Here is a 15,918-nt window from a genome sequence, read left to right on the forward strand (position 1 = left end):
TGCTGTGGCAACATCAGAAAGAAAGGAATGATGAGGTCCTTTGTTCCTGGGGCAGAAGATACAGGTGGAATCTGGCAGGTGGGGTGTCCTCATGGGAGTGTCCATTGGAATGCTCCATGCTTAATTAACATGAACGCAGGCCCCCCTAAGGGAGAGGCAGCCCTGACATTCTTCTGCAGGAGGGTCACTGACATCCTTCGTCCTGAAACACCCCTGTACAGGACAGGACATTCTAGAGAAATGTTAGCAAGCAGGACCGTCCTTGGAGTGAGACCCTGCGCCTTTGTCGGGCCCTTAGAGGCGACCAATCGTGCAGCCTGGGAAAGTTAGTTCAAGGAGCATCTCCTGAAAGGAGGGACACTCTTTGCATCAGCTCGTGATTAGTGTAACCCAGGGAAACTGGTTCCAGCAAAGATTGATGCTCTGTGCCCGCTGCAAAATTTAAAAGATAAAAAGAAGAGTCATGGTTTCCTTGACTGGATAGGAATGTCCCCTACTTTGCAAAGTAATGAAATACACAGATGTTAAAATGAAGAGAGACAGAGATAAATGGGGAATAATAGAGCACCGGCAGCAGCAGCAGCAGCGAAGAACCAACTTAACATAAACACTTGGGAACTGTGGGGTGTTCTCAGCCTGTGGGCTTCTAGGAATATCTTTGCCAGCAGGGGAGGATCGGCCTATCTCAGGTGGACAGGCCGGGGCCGGAGGCTTCTCCTGTAGCCATCTGTGGCCAGAAGACAGTCCCCGTTCCTCTGGGAGGAGGCAGTCAGTGATCAAAAGGGTGCTGAAATGTGAACTATGCCCATCCTGTGACCTCGCACTTCTACCTTAAAGAGATGTCGTACAAGTGGGGAGTATAGTATATGCATCTGTGTGTGCGGTGTTAACTGAAAACACACCAAATGGCCATCAATAATGGGACTTAGGTGCACTAAGGGGGGACAGAGGTGCACTAGAATTACCAGTAGCTGTTAAAAGTGATAGCGTGGACCTGTAGTTATCAACATGAAAAGATGTCACACTATATTGGGAGTGACAAGAGCAGGTTTAGGATAGTATAGTGTTTTGGGGGTGCATGTGGGTAAAAATATATGCTCAGATTTTTATTAATTTACTCAGTAATTATTGAGTAATGTGTGCTAACCAGGCACTCTCTGGGCATTGGAGGTAGAACAATGAACAACACCGTGGTCCTTAGCTCTTCGGAAGTGAAGCACTTGGAACCAGCAGCGTTGGCATCACCTAGGAGCGCTGGGAATACAGAATCCCGGTCTCCACTCCAGACCTACTACTACATTTTACTGAGGTCCTAGGGCGAGCCATTTGCATGCACTAGTTTTTGAGATCATGCTGCAGGAGTGTGTTTACTAAAATGGCCACAGTGGCCTTGCCTGGGTGGCAGCAGTTCAGGGCAGTTTTCACATTTATCCTTGTATATTTTCCCCGTAGTTTGAATTTTTCATGGTGAGCTTTGTCATGGGTTTATAAAAGCCAGGATGGCAATTTTGCAAAAGACCTTAAAGCTCCTGCTTCTGGTTCTTTGGGCTGTCACAGGCACACACTGGCAGGATCTGGGAGTGGGAATTGGAGGCAAGCCGGGGGGTGGGGAGGGCGGGGGTGGAGGTGGCAGCTGTTGCTCATTTGGCCAACTACAGATGCCTGGAAGAGAGACCCCAGATACGCGTGGTTTTGGCCTGAGCTCTTGCCACAGCCTGCGAGATGCTGCAGGCCTGAGGAACGAGTTCCTGGCTGCTTTGGCTGAGTGGAGGGGCTCTGGTGACTGTTGTGGGGTGACTCTGTGGGGAGGGTCTGGGCCAGTAGCTGCAGACAGCAGGGCCATGCTGCAGCACCACATCCTCCAGGACCAGCGAGCAGCCCTGAGCCCTTTCTGGGCAGACTGGCAGCCAGACTGGCAGCGTGGTGCCCGCTCCAGAGTGTTTCTCCCCACGGCTTGGAAGGTTCTGGCCATGTGGTAGAGGGGCTTTCAGTTTCACGGGCCCCCCACCTGAATCTGAAGCCCAAGGTGGGATTTGGCAGGCCGTGGCTCTATCGCACCCTGCCTCAAGCACCTTCTAGTTGAAAGAGGCTAGACTTGGGGACTGAGAACTGGATTCTAGCCCAGTCTGACCCTAAATAACTGTGTGACTTCAGGAAAGTCTCAAACTGCCTCCTTATGCCTCAGTTTTCCGCTCTGTGGTAAGAGCCTCAGATACTGAACGAAGCTATGTGCTCCAGCTGTTGTGCACATAGAGATTGGGTCTTTGTTCTGGGGGTCTCATAGCTTGGCCACACCGGGGTGTCTCCTGGTTCCCCTCTAGTCCTCATGTAATCCCCAGACACTGGTCCTGCATTTTGGAGGCCAAAGCAGCTTTACATCTAGGACAGTGGCAGGGAGAGCTTATTGCAGATTTGCTTGTTTATGGCCTTGCTGGCAAAATAAGAAGTTGGCAACTGTTTTAGTCCTTCACCCACCCCCATCCCGTTTTGTAAAAAAAAAATTTTGTTTTACCAACCTGTAAAAATCAGTCACTGTGACAACCAGGCCCTAAGAGGGGAGAGGACACAGACCAGGAAATAAACCAACCCAGGAGAGCACTGGCTCTTGTCTCCCCCTGCTAGCGAAAAGCCATCAGCCTGAAAAGTTCACGGAGCAGGTCCTCGAAAAATAGTGAATTCCGGGTGATGGGTGTCAGGGAGTCCCCCTGTCCACGTCGGTGACGTCAGACACAGCCAAGCTTCCACTGTCGGCTGGGGGCGCTGCTGAGCTTCCTGCTGAAATCTCCCCTTCGTGGAAATGGGGGCCAGCGGAGGGACCCCCGAGCCCTGCAGTGGGTCGTGCAGGCAGGAGCAGCCGACAGCTGCTGTCAGCGGCTGGCTTCTCTCGGAGCCTCAGCCAGGCGCTTGGCTGGCCACCTGTGACCCGGCTGGCCCGTGGCCTTAGCAGGCGTCCGACGGCGCAGATGTACATCCTGCAGGACGGCTCCCCCCCGACAGAGCCAGTGGCTGAGCATCGCCGTCAAGGCAGCGCGACTCATTAGTGATTCTTGAGAAGGGCTCAGGGGCAAGGCCAGAGAGCTGGTTAATTGAATGGTGGCTAATTCATTTATAATTATTCATATTCTTTTTCTTTGTCTCCTAAAGCCTGATCCTTTGGAGCTGGCCTGAGCCTTAGAATTGTCTAAAGAGGCAGAAGAGCAGACGAGTCCAGAGCTTTCCTAGCACGGTCAAGCTCCTCCCTCACTTCTGGACCTCAGGTCTCCTATCTGTGAAATAGGCTTTTTGTGAGGAGTAAATGAGGTGGTATTTGTAAAACCTGGAGTGGAATGCTTCGCCCATGGGAAGCATCGAGTCAGCTACCTGTTATTACCCAGTCCCACTCTCTCGTATAGGCTCATCTGTATATTCAGAAAATATTTATTACCTGGGGTCCACACTATATAGGGCAGCTCCTTGAAAAGTGGTGAGTGAAAGTATTCAAATGCATCTGTTCATCATTCAAGTAGCACAGCACAAAGCCGGTGACGTCCTTTCCTAGGAAGGATAAGAAAGAAGCAGAGTGAAGGCTCGAGAGGTGGAGGGTGGGAGTCTGAGTTTCTGGGTCAATGATACAGTGTCTGTATAAGTGGAGGCTTGGGCCATGTGACCCTAGGAGAAAGAGTTCAGGCCAAGGGAACGGCAGGGTGCACATTGGTCCTGAGGTGGGAGCATGTGCGACAGCTCCCCGGGGAACAGGGAGGCCTGCATCGCCGGGCAGGGAGCATGGGTAGGTGTGAGCTGGAGGGGTTTCAGGGCTGAACGATGCTGGGATACGGGCTTTAGGCTTTTCTAAGCTGCTGGGAGGGCAGTGACGTTTCAATTGGAAGTTTACAAGGAAGCAGCTCTCTGATGTCAGAGCCCATCAGCAGCACTGATCTGGTGGCCAGAGCAAGGCCAGCTCGTCCCCTGGTTTGAGCATCCACCTCTGGGTCTTGCCTGTCACAGCTGTTACCATGGTGTTTGCTAAATGGTGACTTTCTGTTTTGCACAGCCGCTCTCTGTTTAATAATTAGAGTTCTTCTATAAGGAAAAAATCCCTTCTTCCCCATTTACTTATTTATCCAACGATCTATGATGCCAGTATGGACTCACAGATACTTTTCGTCTCCTCTGGGTTATAGTTCAAAGCTATGATTATTTTGTCACTCAGAGTGTCACAGCTCTGACCACAGTGGGGAGCTCCTTCACATTGACTCCCGTGTCCTTCTGACATGCCTCCATCGTATGTTGAGCACTTCTTTCCTCTTTGGCAACACAAGACCCTCCAGGTTCATGTTGGGTTTCCCCCGGGAACTAACTGCTTCTCCAAGGAGCTCTGGTTCCCTTTATTGGATAATGGTATTTAGAAACCACGATCTGGTGCTGGGTGTGCTCATTTGCTACTGGAGCATATTGCTTCTTATCCTTCTAAGCAGACGGAACTGGGAAATCCATGTATATATGCTAACCCAGGCATACACACCAGATCGATATATTTTTCTCTCTTTATCTATCTTTCTGTCTGTGTGTCTGTGTATCTAAGTATCTGTCTATCTTTACAAACCTTGAATTTGTACGGATGCCTTAACTTCCAGTCCGATGCTTCAGGGATCATTTAGCCCCTCTACTTTCCTTATTTCTAACTTCTTCCTCTGAGAGTGAGAAGCCTCATGGTTTTTATTTGCAGTCTGTTTACTTATTTGTTGAGTTCAAGTGCACACAAAGGTAGTTTCAGAACTGCTAATCCATACCCCGGTGACAAATAAAAGTAGAGTGCTCTATTTGTGTACAATTCTTTTTCTTTAGCCTGATAGAATCCAGGCAAAAAAAAAAAAAAAAAATTCCTGAGTTACATAGACTGGTTCTGTTTCTCCCCACACCCTTCAGTGTGGTGGGCTTACTCCTCTGTAATCCAGTTGCATTCGCTTTTGCTGTTTCTATCCCATTTTGAATATCCACACGCATACACACATGTGGATGATTTTAATTGTTTACTGTTTGGGTATGTAAAATATTGGGGTTCTAAGAGTCAGAGCTGATAGACTCATCCCAGCTGCCTCGTTCTAATCCCATTTCCCTATTCTTTCCACCTCTTTCCTACCCACCCCCCCATACATAACCAGTCTCTTTAGTTTCTGATTTATCATTCCTGTGTGTCTTCTGCACAAATGAACCAATCTGTATACATTTTCTTATATCTCTTTCTTTTCCTCATATAGAGCTCATATAGAGGGTTAAAATATTGTAGATACTCCTTTGCACTTTGCTTTCCCCCCCACTTAACAGTATATCCTTAGATCATTTCATATCAGCTCATAGAGATCTTCCAGAATTAGCTTTTTTGTTTTGTTTTGAATGAGCTTCTTTGACTTTGGCAATCAGGAAAAAAAATTAGCCTGAAGTAATTTTAAAGTAAAGTAAAATTAAATTCTAAAGTAATTTTAAAATTCTGTAATGATGATTGATAAATAGTATAAGCATTACCATTAATTGAACATCTACTATATACCTGAGTCCGTGCTAATAAGCATTTCGTATAGATTATCCCATTGAATCCTTCCTAGAGCTCTGGGAGGTGGATGTTACCTCCAATTTACTGATGAGGGAACAGACTCAGTAATATTTAGAAACTTGCCTAAGTTCATAAAAAGTAGAGCCACAATTTGAGCCCAAGACACTGTCTCCCAAGTTTGTGCTTTTGAAAAGCATACCAGCACCATTATGGAAGTTCCAGGTTGTAACAGTGATGGGGATTTTTAAAACCCAGGCATGTCCCAGGCCTTAAAACCCTGTTGATTGTGGATGATGCTGCCAAAGTTGGCATGTTCCTGATGGCAGGAACATGAAGGTAATATACAGCCTGTTTGTTTCCAAGAAATGCCCTTCCTTCTTGAGGACCACAGGTCTTGCCTCTAAGGCAGGAGATGAGAGGGATGCTAGTCGGGGCCTGCTACCTGGGATGCAGCAATAGTTCTGATCTTATACCCCATAATCACAAGCCAGAGCAGTCAGCACCATTAACGGGGAAGTACATTACCCCACAGGGCTGTTTGGTTAGCAGGGCACTCAATCAAGCCCGAGTTACAGCAGTTTTTGTTAAAACTGTTTGTACAGCAGGAGGGGAAGAAGAATTTCTCTGAGCAGGAGTCTGGTTTCTGTTGTGAGAAATGACAGATAGGCAGTTGAGTTGGTCAAGAGCTTGGCTTCTGGAATCTGAGTGCCTGGGGTCTCACCACATGTCATATTTGCTAGCTGTGTGGCCTTGGGTCAGTCACTTTACCCTCAAAGCACACCTCTGGAGTGGGGATAAGAAGCATACCTGTCTTTGTCAGTGGTTCCCAAGATTGCCCCCAGGCCCAGTGATTTGCTGGGAGGATTCAGTGAACTCAGCATATAGTCCTGTGATATATTATAGTGGAAGGACACAAAGCCAAAGCAGCAAAGGGAAAAGGCAAATGGAGTGAAGTCTAGAAGAAACTGGGTTCAAACTTCAAGAGTCCTCTCTCAGTGAAGTGGCACAGGATGCACTTAATTCCCCAGCAACAAGTCGCGACAGCCCGTGAGAAATGCTTTCCACTGGGGAAGCTCATTACAGACTCAGTGACCGAGGATTTTACTGGGGGCTGGTTATGCAAGCACTGTCTGCCCAGCATGTACCCAAATCCCAAACTCCCAGAAGAAAAGCAGGTGTTCAGCATAAATTGCACTGTTTGCATAAATAGTTTAGGTGCAGCGAGCCTTTCTTAGGAGAAGGTGGTGTGAGCCCTCACAAAATCCAGGTTCCCAGATGCCAGCCGCACGAGGGCCAACCTTGGAAGCAGGCAAGCCTCTCTACAGGGTAGCCGTCTCAGGCCTGTGGTGTTGAATTTTTTTCTGCACACCAGGCCATTGGGTGGTTGGTGGGTGGATTAAATGAGATCATCCATGGAAAGCTCTGGCCATGGTGTCTAGTATGGGAAGCACTTGGTACCTGTAGACACTTCTGACCGTCAGGGAATGAATTATGAGTGATCCGTTAGCACCTCAAGAGGAGGCTCATCCATCGCCCGTCTGCTCCCCTGTTCATTCCTTTGTTCAGCACACTCTGAGTGAGCCCTGCTGGTACAGGGCCATGCAGACACAGCGGGATTAGCCACCCCATTCCTCAAGGGTGGTGCACATGGGCTTCCAGTCTGGCTGGGCATTCATTGGTGGTGGGTGGTGGTGGTAAGAGATCTTTCAGGACTTCAGGTAAATGTGAAAGGACCCCTTTGCACCCTTAGAGTTAGTGGGATGGGTATGCAAGTGGTCAGAAAACTTAACCTCCTAATGGCTTGCTCTTTGTCTTGTCTCCCCATCTGTAGCCAAGGCTAAGTCAAAATGCGGCCCGACCTTCTTCCCTTGTGCCAGCGGCATCCACTGCATCATTGGCCGCTTCCAGTGCAACGGGTTCGAGGACTGTCCTGATGGCAGCGACGAAGAGAACTGCAGTAAGTACCAGGAGCACTTGTGCACCATCCTGTGTTCATTCCGGGGCCTCCATCGCAGCCCCCCCTTCTCTGTGCTCCTCACTCCCTTAGGCTCAGGCATCTTCTGTTGTTATACCCAGATCCTGTTCTTCACACTTCTTTCTGGAGTACATGGCCAGCTCCCATTTATCGGGGACTCTGTGAAGTGCTCTAGGCCTGGGACATACTTTGTTTTCTGTTCCAACAAAAAGCTCTGCAGGTGTAGGTGTCTGATGATCATTAACAAATACAGAATCTGAAGTGTAGGGACGTCAGGGAACTCATCCAGCATGACACAGGTCCCACTGGCAGAGTCAATTTTCTGCTCCCTTAGACCCTCCTCTGGTTGACTCTCCCACTCAACCTCATGTGCTTGCTTTCCTTCCCACTTTGAATTATTTTTAAGGGGATGTGTATGTATTAACATATGTCAGAAGAAATTACTTTTTTTTTTTTTTTTTTAAATTTTTATTTATTCATGATAGGCACACAGTGAGAGAGAGAGAGGCAGAGACACAGGCAGAGAGAGAAGCAGGCTCCATGCACCAGGAGCCTGACGTGGGATTCGATCCCGGATCTCCAGGATCGCGCCCTGGGCCAAAGGCAGGCGCCAAACCGCTGCGCCACCCAGGGATCCCAAGAAATTACTTTTTATAGAAGACTTTATTTATTTATTCATGAGAGACACAGAGAGAGGCAGAGACACGGGCACAGGGAGAAGCAGGCTCCCTGCCGGGAACCCGATGTGGGACTCGATCCCAGGACCCCGGATCACTCCCTGAGCTGAAGGCAGATGCTCAGCCACTGAGCCACCCAGGCATCCCAGAAGAAAGTATTTTTTAAAAAACACCCAAATAGTATAGAAAGCTAACGTTCTCCCTGCCTTGTGACCGTCTCGATTCCTTTCACTGGCTGTGTGGTATTCCAAGGTAGCAATGCACGGGCGGATACACGTCCCCTCTCATTCCCTCTGCCCAGCCTGCCCAGCCTCTCAGCCCTGCGGGTGCTGAGCTTCACACTCCATGGCCCGGACACACGCAGTCCTTTCCTGACCAACATCTCTTGTGTCCAGAACCACTTCTCACACCGCAGCTGTGGGGACCGTCAAGCATCTCTTCCCCACCTTCCATGCTGTCAGCTCTCCCTGCAAGTGGCTTTGGAACTCACAAAATATCAAAAAATATAAAAAGAGGAAAACGAAATTGCCCCAAATGATGCATTGTTCATAACTGAGGTTTTTTTGTGCCCGTCCTTTCTCTCTCTCTCTCTCTCTCTCTCTCTCTCTCCCCCCCCTTCCTCCCTCCCTGTATGTATTATATATGTATGTGTATATATACACGTGTCATTCACCAGGATTGTTATCATCAGCAATATAATTGTCATATATATTATCAGTTGTTTTCAAAACATGTTTTAATGACTTGTGGTTTTGAGAAACTTTCTTTCCCTTACCCCGTTCGTTCTGCCTTAAGCCCCTAAAGAGGAGGGGGACCATCGCCCGTGTTATTTATGCCTTTCCAGGGAACACAGTTGTCTCTGTGCCCTCCCAGTGGGGACACGAGGAGTATATAACTCTCCCGTGTGTCTTCTCCTTTTGCCTTATTTCATCTTCTGGATCCCACATGGCAGAAATACGGCTTAGAGGCTGGATTGCTGAAAGGTTAGTAGAGTAACGGGAGCCCACCTTAGGAGGAAGACACAGGTCACTAACAGAGTAGCAGCCTGATGGAGCAAGATGACTCTGGAGCTGCAGAGTCAGGCCCCAGGTTTGTGTGCTGCCCTGATTAAGCTAGGTTGGCTGCGCTTCATAATCGCCTTGCTCAATGGTTTCCTCTCCTCATGAAACGGAGCCGCCAAGAGCATGCTTCCTGGGTGGTTGTGACAGTTAGACGAGGCGGCATCTGAAAGGGGTTCAGTGTGGTGGCTGGTTTTCAATGGAGTTTAAAAACCCGTAGTGACTTAAAACTGAGTGATTAAGAGGAAGACCCTATTTACTACCATTTCGTCTTTGGCTTAGGTTGCCCAAGGATGTACTTGTTTTATATTTCACTAAGTGCTTTAGTGTGTGTCAGCTAGATCATAGCTTCCTACAGTCCATGGGGATCTTAGAACCTGAGGGGGGAGTTTTATGTACCTATTTATATACACATATTAGAGGGTAATTCGGTGGCAATAAAAAGCAAGTGTGATAAATTCTGGTACGTACATTCTAAATGATCGTGCCATCGTGCGTACTCCCTGCCATATTAAAGACCCTGTATGATTTAAATGTTTGGATATTGGTCTTTAATTGTCTAAATGACTTAATTATATCCATTCCAAATTAGATCATTGAGGATTAAGCCAGCATTTTCCTCTGGCATATCCACCATCTAAAAATAATGGGTTTTAAATCACTATTTGAAACTGGTAAATAAAAGGAGAGAACCCAGCATTTATCCTTCTTTTTCTAGATGCATTGTGCTTCTGAGTAATTAAATAGCCAATACATAGTAAAGATTTTTTTTTAATTGAAGAATACCAGCTATCATGGAAAAATGAGAGAATTAGAGTATCTGTTTTGTAACCTTGGTGAAGAAGTGGATCATCTGTAGCTCCCGAAAGCATTAGATGAAAAATTGATGGGGAGCTTTATAAGGGATGGATGGGGCTGAAAATGCCTGAAACCAGCCGTCCATCTGTTCACAGATGCTCTGGATCAACATTGTACCACTTCAAGCAGAATGTGGGAACCCTCTCACCCAATAGATCTCTTCATGTTCTAGTCGTCTGAGAACATCTACATACGTTCAGAATCCTGAAAGGCAATGTTTTAATTTTTGCTTTAAGCTCTCAAATGCATTTTAAAGAACTCCAGTGGAGAAGAACAGTCTGTTTTTACATTTACCCAGAGACTTGCCATTTTACTTGCTCATCCTTCACTCCCAATATTCCAAGTCTCCTTCTGGTATCATTTCCCTTCTGGCTGAAGCATTTCCTTTAGCCATTCTTTTGAAGCAGGTCTGCTGGCAACACATCCTCTCCCTTCATCGGACACTGTCTCAATTTCACCTTCATTCCTGAAGGATATTTTTACTGCATATAGAATTCTGGGTTGACAGTTCTTTTTTAAAGCACTTTAAAAACGCTGTGCCACTTCCTCTGGCTTCTGTGGTTTCCGATGAGAAATTTGCAGCCATTCAAATTGTTTCCCCATAGAAAATGCATCGTTTTTCTGGCTGCTTTGAAGATTTTTTTTTTTTTTTCTCCCAGTTTAGCTCTCAGCAGCTAGATTATAGTGTGTCTGGCTACGGGGATTTCTTTGAGTTTACTCTGTACAGGATTCTGTTTGAATCTGTAAGTTTTTGTCTCTTGCTATACGTAGGACTTCTTCAGCTATTCTTTCTTCAAATGATTTTCAAGCACTCTTTGTCCTTATTGGATTTGGATAATAACTTTGGATCTTTTGTGATTGTCCTACAGGTTCCTGAGGCTCTGTTCAGTTTTTAATCAGTCTTTTTCTTTTCATTGTTCAGGTTGGATACTTTCTATTAGCCTTTTGTCAAGTTTCTTTTTTTTTTTTCCTGTCATCGCCAGTCTGCTTTCAAGCCCATAGAGGGTGGCTTTTTTTTTTTTTTTTTTTTTTACCCCCCCGGTTACTATGTTTTTTTAGTTTTAATGTTTCCTTTCAGTTTTCTTTTATATCCTCTGGGTTCTTTGCTGAGACCACCTATTTTCCATTTGTTGAGAGAGTTTGTGTGATTGCTTGTTAGTGTCTTTCTGGAGTAGCTGCTTTAAACGTCTTCATCATGTAATCCCAACATCTGTCTTATCTTGGCGTTGGTGTCCGTTGATTATCTTTTCCTGTGAGGATTGAGATTTCCTGATTTTTCGCAAGGCAAGTAATTTTGGATTATATTCTGGATATTTTGATGATTATGTCTGACACTCTTTTTGTTTTGTTTCAGTCCTACGGAGAATGTTGGTATTTTTTAAAATAAATTTATTTATTCATGAGACACACAGAGAGAGAGGCAGAGACACAGGCAGAGGGAGAAGCAGGCTCCCCGCAAGGAGCCCGATGTGGGACTCGATCCCGGATCTCGGGATCACGCCCTGAGCCGAAGGCAGGTGCTCAACCGCTGAGCCACCCAAGTGTCCCGGTAATTTTGTTTTAGTAAGCAAATGACCTTGGGGTCAGGCCACAGATTCCTATCAGCCCCTCTGTGGGCTATAGTTGCAATAGTTTTCAAGGTGTTTCTGCAGTGCTGTTTCTATACGTGGTGCCACGTACTCCCTCTGGTCAGTCTTGGACCCTGGAACCTGCACAGTGGTCTGTGCATTTGGTTCTCAAAGTCTTTGGTGTGCTGACTAGGACCACATCCATGCATGTGCAGCCTGGGGATCAGCCTAGACGTTCATAAATTTCTTTAGGGAGCCACTTTTCCAAGTCCTCCTACTCCACGATCTCTCTGATGCTTTCCAGATTCCTGGCACGCTCTGTGGGGGAGGGAGGGAATAGGTAAACCCACCACCATTTCAGCGATAGCTCGAATTTTAGCCTTCTTCCCCACTTGAGTTACTCTAGTTTACTTCTCAGAATCTAAAAGGGCCGCTGTATTTGTACATGCATTTGGCTAGGCTTCTGTTCCAGCTGCATTCAGGGAGGGAGCCAGGGCGGGTGTCATTATTGCACCTGACCCGGAATTGGAACCTCTCGCAAGTCAGTCTGAGCATCAGAAGAAAAGAGACAGCCAGATGTTGTTTGCCTTCAGATGTGACCTGGCAGGAGCACACATCATCACTGTGAGGGATTTCTGCCTGCATTTGCAACCAGATTCTGACGGAGCCTCTAAATCTGCCTTAGTCAGTCCCGGCTGCTATAACAGAAGGCCATGGATTAGGGGATTTGCGCAGAAACTTACTTCTTAGAGTCCTGGGAGTCCACCACGCAGCGTACCATCATGGCTGGGCTGTTGGTGTGGGCTGGCTTCCTGTAATGTCCTCACCTGGCCTTCCTTGGTGCAGACACACACAGGGAAATCCCTTGGCCGCTCATCTCATGGGGGCCCTAATCCCATCATGAGAGCACCACCTTCATGACCTCATCTTACCCTAATCTCCTCCCAGAGCACCCCTCCCTCCATCCTGAGACCATCCCGCCTATGAGGGGTTAGGGCTTCAGCATGTGGACTCCGGGGGACACACACAGCATGCAGTCTGTAACACCATCCATTGGTTTACGGGAAATTCAGGGACAGGGGAACATGTTAGTGACTCCATAGGGGACAAACTGCCAGATCCAGAATGTGGGAGATTTTACAGGACTCCATTTCCTGCATTAATAAATTCTAAGAAAAATTAGAGGAAGAAGGAACCTACAGATTGATGGGGTATGAGAGACAAATGAGTCAAATGCAATGTACAGATCTCATTTCAATCCTGACTCCAACAAACCCCATCTGTTAAAAAAAAAAATACCCCAAATTGAGTTAATTGGAAAAATGTGAATTGTAGTTGTATATTTGATGATGTTAAGGCATTATTGTTAGTTTTTTTTTTATTGTTTTTTAAAAGTGTGAGAATGACTTTTTTTTTTTTTTCAAGAGAGAGAGGAAGTGTGTATGTATGCAGAGGGAGGGTGGAGGGAAAGAGAATCTCAAGCAGAGGGAGGGTGGAGGGAAAGAGAATCTCAAGCTGACTCCCCATTCTGCATGGAGTCTGATGTGGGGCTTGATCTCAGGACCCTGAGATCATGACCTGGGCCAAACCAAGAGTTGGATGCTTAACTGACTGAGCTACCCAAGTGCCCTGATACTCTGTTTATTATTTTTAAAAAGTCCTTCTATACAAAGATACATATGTACACATACATATATAATATCCTATAGTATATTAGATATTTATAAGAATAATATGTAATAAAGACAATGGAATTGCATGAGGGGTAGTGAATGAGATTATAATTGAAATAAAAACATCGGTGAATTGGTAAAGTTTAAAGCCAGGTGATCAGAACACGGGGGTTCACTATGCCAGCCTCTATTTTTCGATATTTGAAGTTTTTTGTAATAAAAGAATAAAAAGAAATAGAGATAAAAGAGACTTTTTGTTGACTTACATCCTGACTTCTCATAAATAACAAGAGAGTCATATCTTTAAAGAACCTTGTTTCTACAAACATGTTTTCCCACCTTTTGCATTCTTTTGACACGAGAGTGAAGCCAGAACCAGGATGTCCTCTTAGAGGCTCATGACGCTGAGATTTTACCCTTTCACTTTTTGTCCTTCCTCCCCTGGTTGTGTTGGGCCTCTCCTTCTCCCGTGTGCCCAGACCTCTTTGGCTGGATGTGGGGCACTGGCCCGGCTGGGCGCGCAGCCCTGCCCTGGGTCCTCATTTGGAGAGGATGGGGACTCCTGCCCAGTGCCGAGATGGCAGGTGGCCTGAGTGGCCACTGTGGGACATTGACTCAAGCTAAGGATCTTCTACTCTTTCTTTCTGTGTAGTTGTGCCCAGAAGAACCACCATGTCCTCCTAGAATGTGTTTCTTCCACTGCTGACGGATTCTTTCCTGTCCCTCTAAACTGCTGCCTGGCTTCACCAGTGCATCTAGTTTTGGTTCACAGAGCCCCTCCGTCTTGGCATATTCCCAGGATGCCAGTCGTGTCAGCCAGATTAGATTCTATATTTTGTCCTCGGCACCCTCAGGGAGTCGGGCCTACGTCGGATGAGTTGGGGAGGGGGGGAGTTGCAGCAGGGGGACTCTTCCACCCAGTGCTCTATGGCCCCCTCATCAGTGTCTCCTTAGAGACTCCTTCCTTCTGCTTAAATGACCCTCTTCTGGATAGAAACACTCCTGGTGTGTCAGGGCTGGGCTGGGTCATTCTCCTGTATGTTGGCACACCATCTTGGCCCTTCACCAGACAAATGCCACCTAAAAAGAGAGACCTGCCCTGAGCACCCTATAAAAAAAAAATCTCCTTTCCTTCCCAGTCTCCTACCGTGTCTCCTTCCCCTGCCTCACCATCCTTAGTCCTGCTTTGTGTTTATTCTCAGTCTTCCCTGCCGCATCGTGACCTCGTGAAATGGTATTATTGCCAGGTTCACAGCTGTATTCCCAGGGCCAAGGATACAGTCTGGCTCAGCCTTCGCATGCAGTAAATATCTGGATTAAATCGCACTTCTCGTGCTTTATCTTCATTGCATATTGACTCGCCTGTCTCCCCACTAGAATGTAAGCTCTTTAAGAATCCAGACTGGGTTTTCTTTTATCCCCTGTGCCTAGTAGAGTGCTTTATTTCAAGGACATAGTCAATAGTAAGTGTCTGTTGAATGAATGGGCCGAGCAACTAATCGAACAAAGGGTTAAAGCAGGAAGACAGGCAGTCAGGATGTATCCCTAACATATGGAGGTCTTGCTCCTCTTCTGTGGTCTCAGATGTATACCCAGAGGGCATATTTAGGCCATACATTGTTCATTAACCCCAGCTCCTACCTTCTTTCAGATTCTCATCTTCTTTCTACAATCTATGCCGACCTGTGCAAGACACTGCAAAGGATGTAGAGATGGGTCAGATACAGGACTCTGGCATTGTTGAGATTATATTGAAGCAAGGGAGACAGAAATACTGACATCCAAATAATTAAAATATGGGGTTGGCAGTTGGGAGTGCTGGGGGAACCAGTGATTGGGGAGATTATTTCCTTCTGGGCTCATCAGTGGAAACTATTGAAGGAGATGGACGTAGGAGGATGGATACCATTAAAAAATTGGCACCGCAGTTCTGTGGGGGGTTTTCAGGCCAAGGGCCCAGGCAGAGGCTGGGAGGTATGCAAGCTGCACGGCACAGAAGCCACTTGGTTGATAGCTGCTGAGCACTAACTATGCATATGGCATGGTTCTTTTTTTTTTTTTTTAATTTTTTTTTTAAATTTTTATTTATTTATGATAGAGAGAGAGAGAGAGGCAGAGACATAGGCAGAGGGAGAAGCAGGCTCCATGCACCGGGAGCCCGATGTGGGATTCGATCCCGGGTTTCCAGGATCGCGCCCTGGGCCAAAGGCAGGCGCCAAACCGCTGCGCCACCCAGGGATCCCATATGGCATGGTTCTATATGCTTTCCATGTACAATCTCATTTTAGGCTGGTAATATTATTACTCCCCCCTTTAAAAATATTTTATTTATTTGAGAGATTGAGAACATGATAAGGAAGGAGGGGCAGAGGGAGAGGGAGAAGCAGGCTCTGCTGAGCAGGGAGCCTGATACTTAGGGCTTGATACCAGGACACTGAGATCAAGGCAGACGCTTAACCTACTAAGCCACCCAGGTGCCACCCAGGTGGCCCTTTGACTCCCTTTTTATAGACAAGGAAACAGACACAGAAAGGTTAAATAACTTGCCCAAGGTCACCCAGTCAGCGGTCCAGTCAGCA

The 15,918-nt window shown here is 46.8% G+C and overlaps 1 protein-coding gene across 4 annotated transcripts in view; it reads left to right on the plus strand.

The window, feature by feature from the left end:
- LDLRAD3 (low density lipoprotein receptor class A domain containing 3) overlaps positions 1–15,918 on the plus strand; it is a 233,088-nt gene that overhangs the window by 104,997 nt on the left and 112,173 nt on the right. For all 4 annotated transcript variants that reach the window (XM_077863618.1, XM_077863620.1, XM_077863619.1 and 1 more), the window contains one exon: positions 7,362–7,487. In XM_077863618.1, the coding sequence (XP_077719744.1) occupies positions 7,362–7,487 (126 nt within the window). The remainder of the gene's footprint in view (positions 1–7,361; positions 7,488–15,918) is intronic.

Source organism: Canis aureus, chromosome 21 (genome assembly GCF_053574225.1).
Source record: "Canis aureus isolate CA01 chromosome 21, VMU_Caureus_v.1.0, whole genome shotgun sequence".
NCBI lineage: Eukaryota > Metazoa > Chordata > Mammalia > Carnivora > Canidae > Canis > Canis aureus.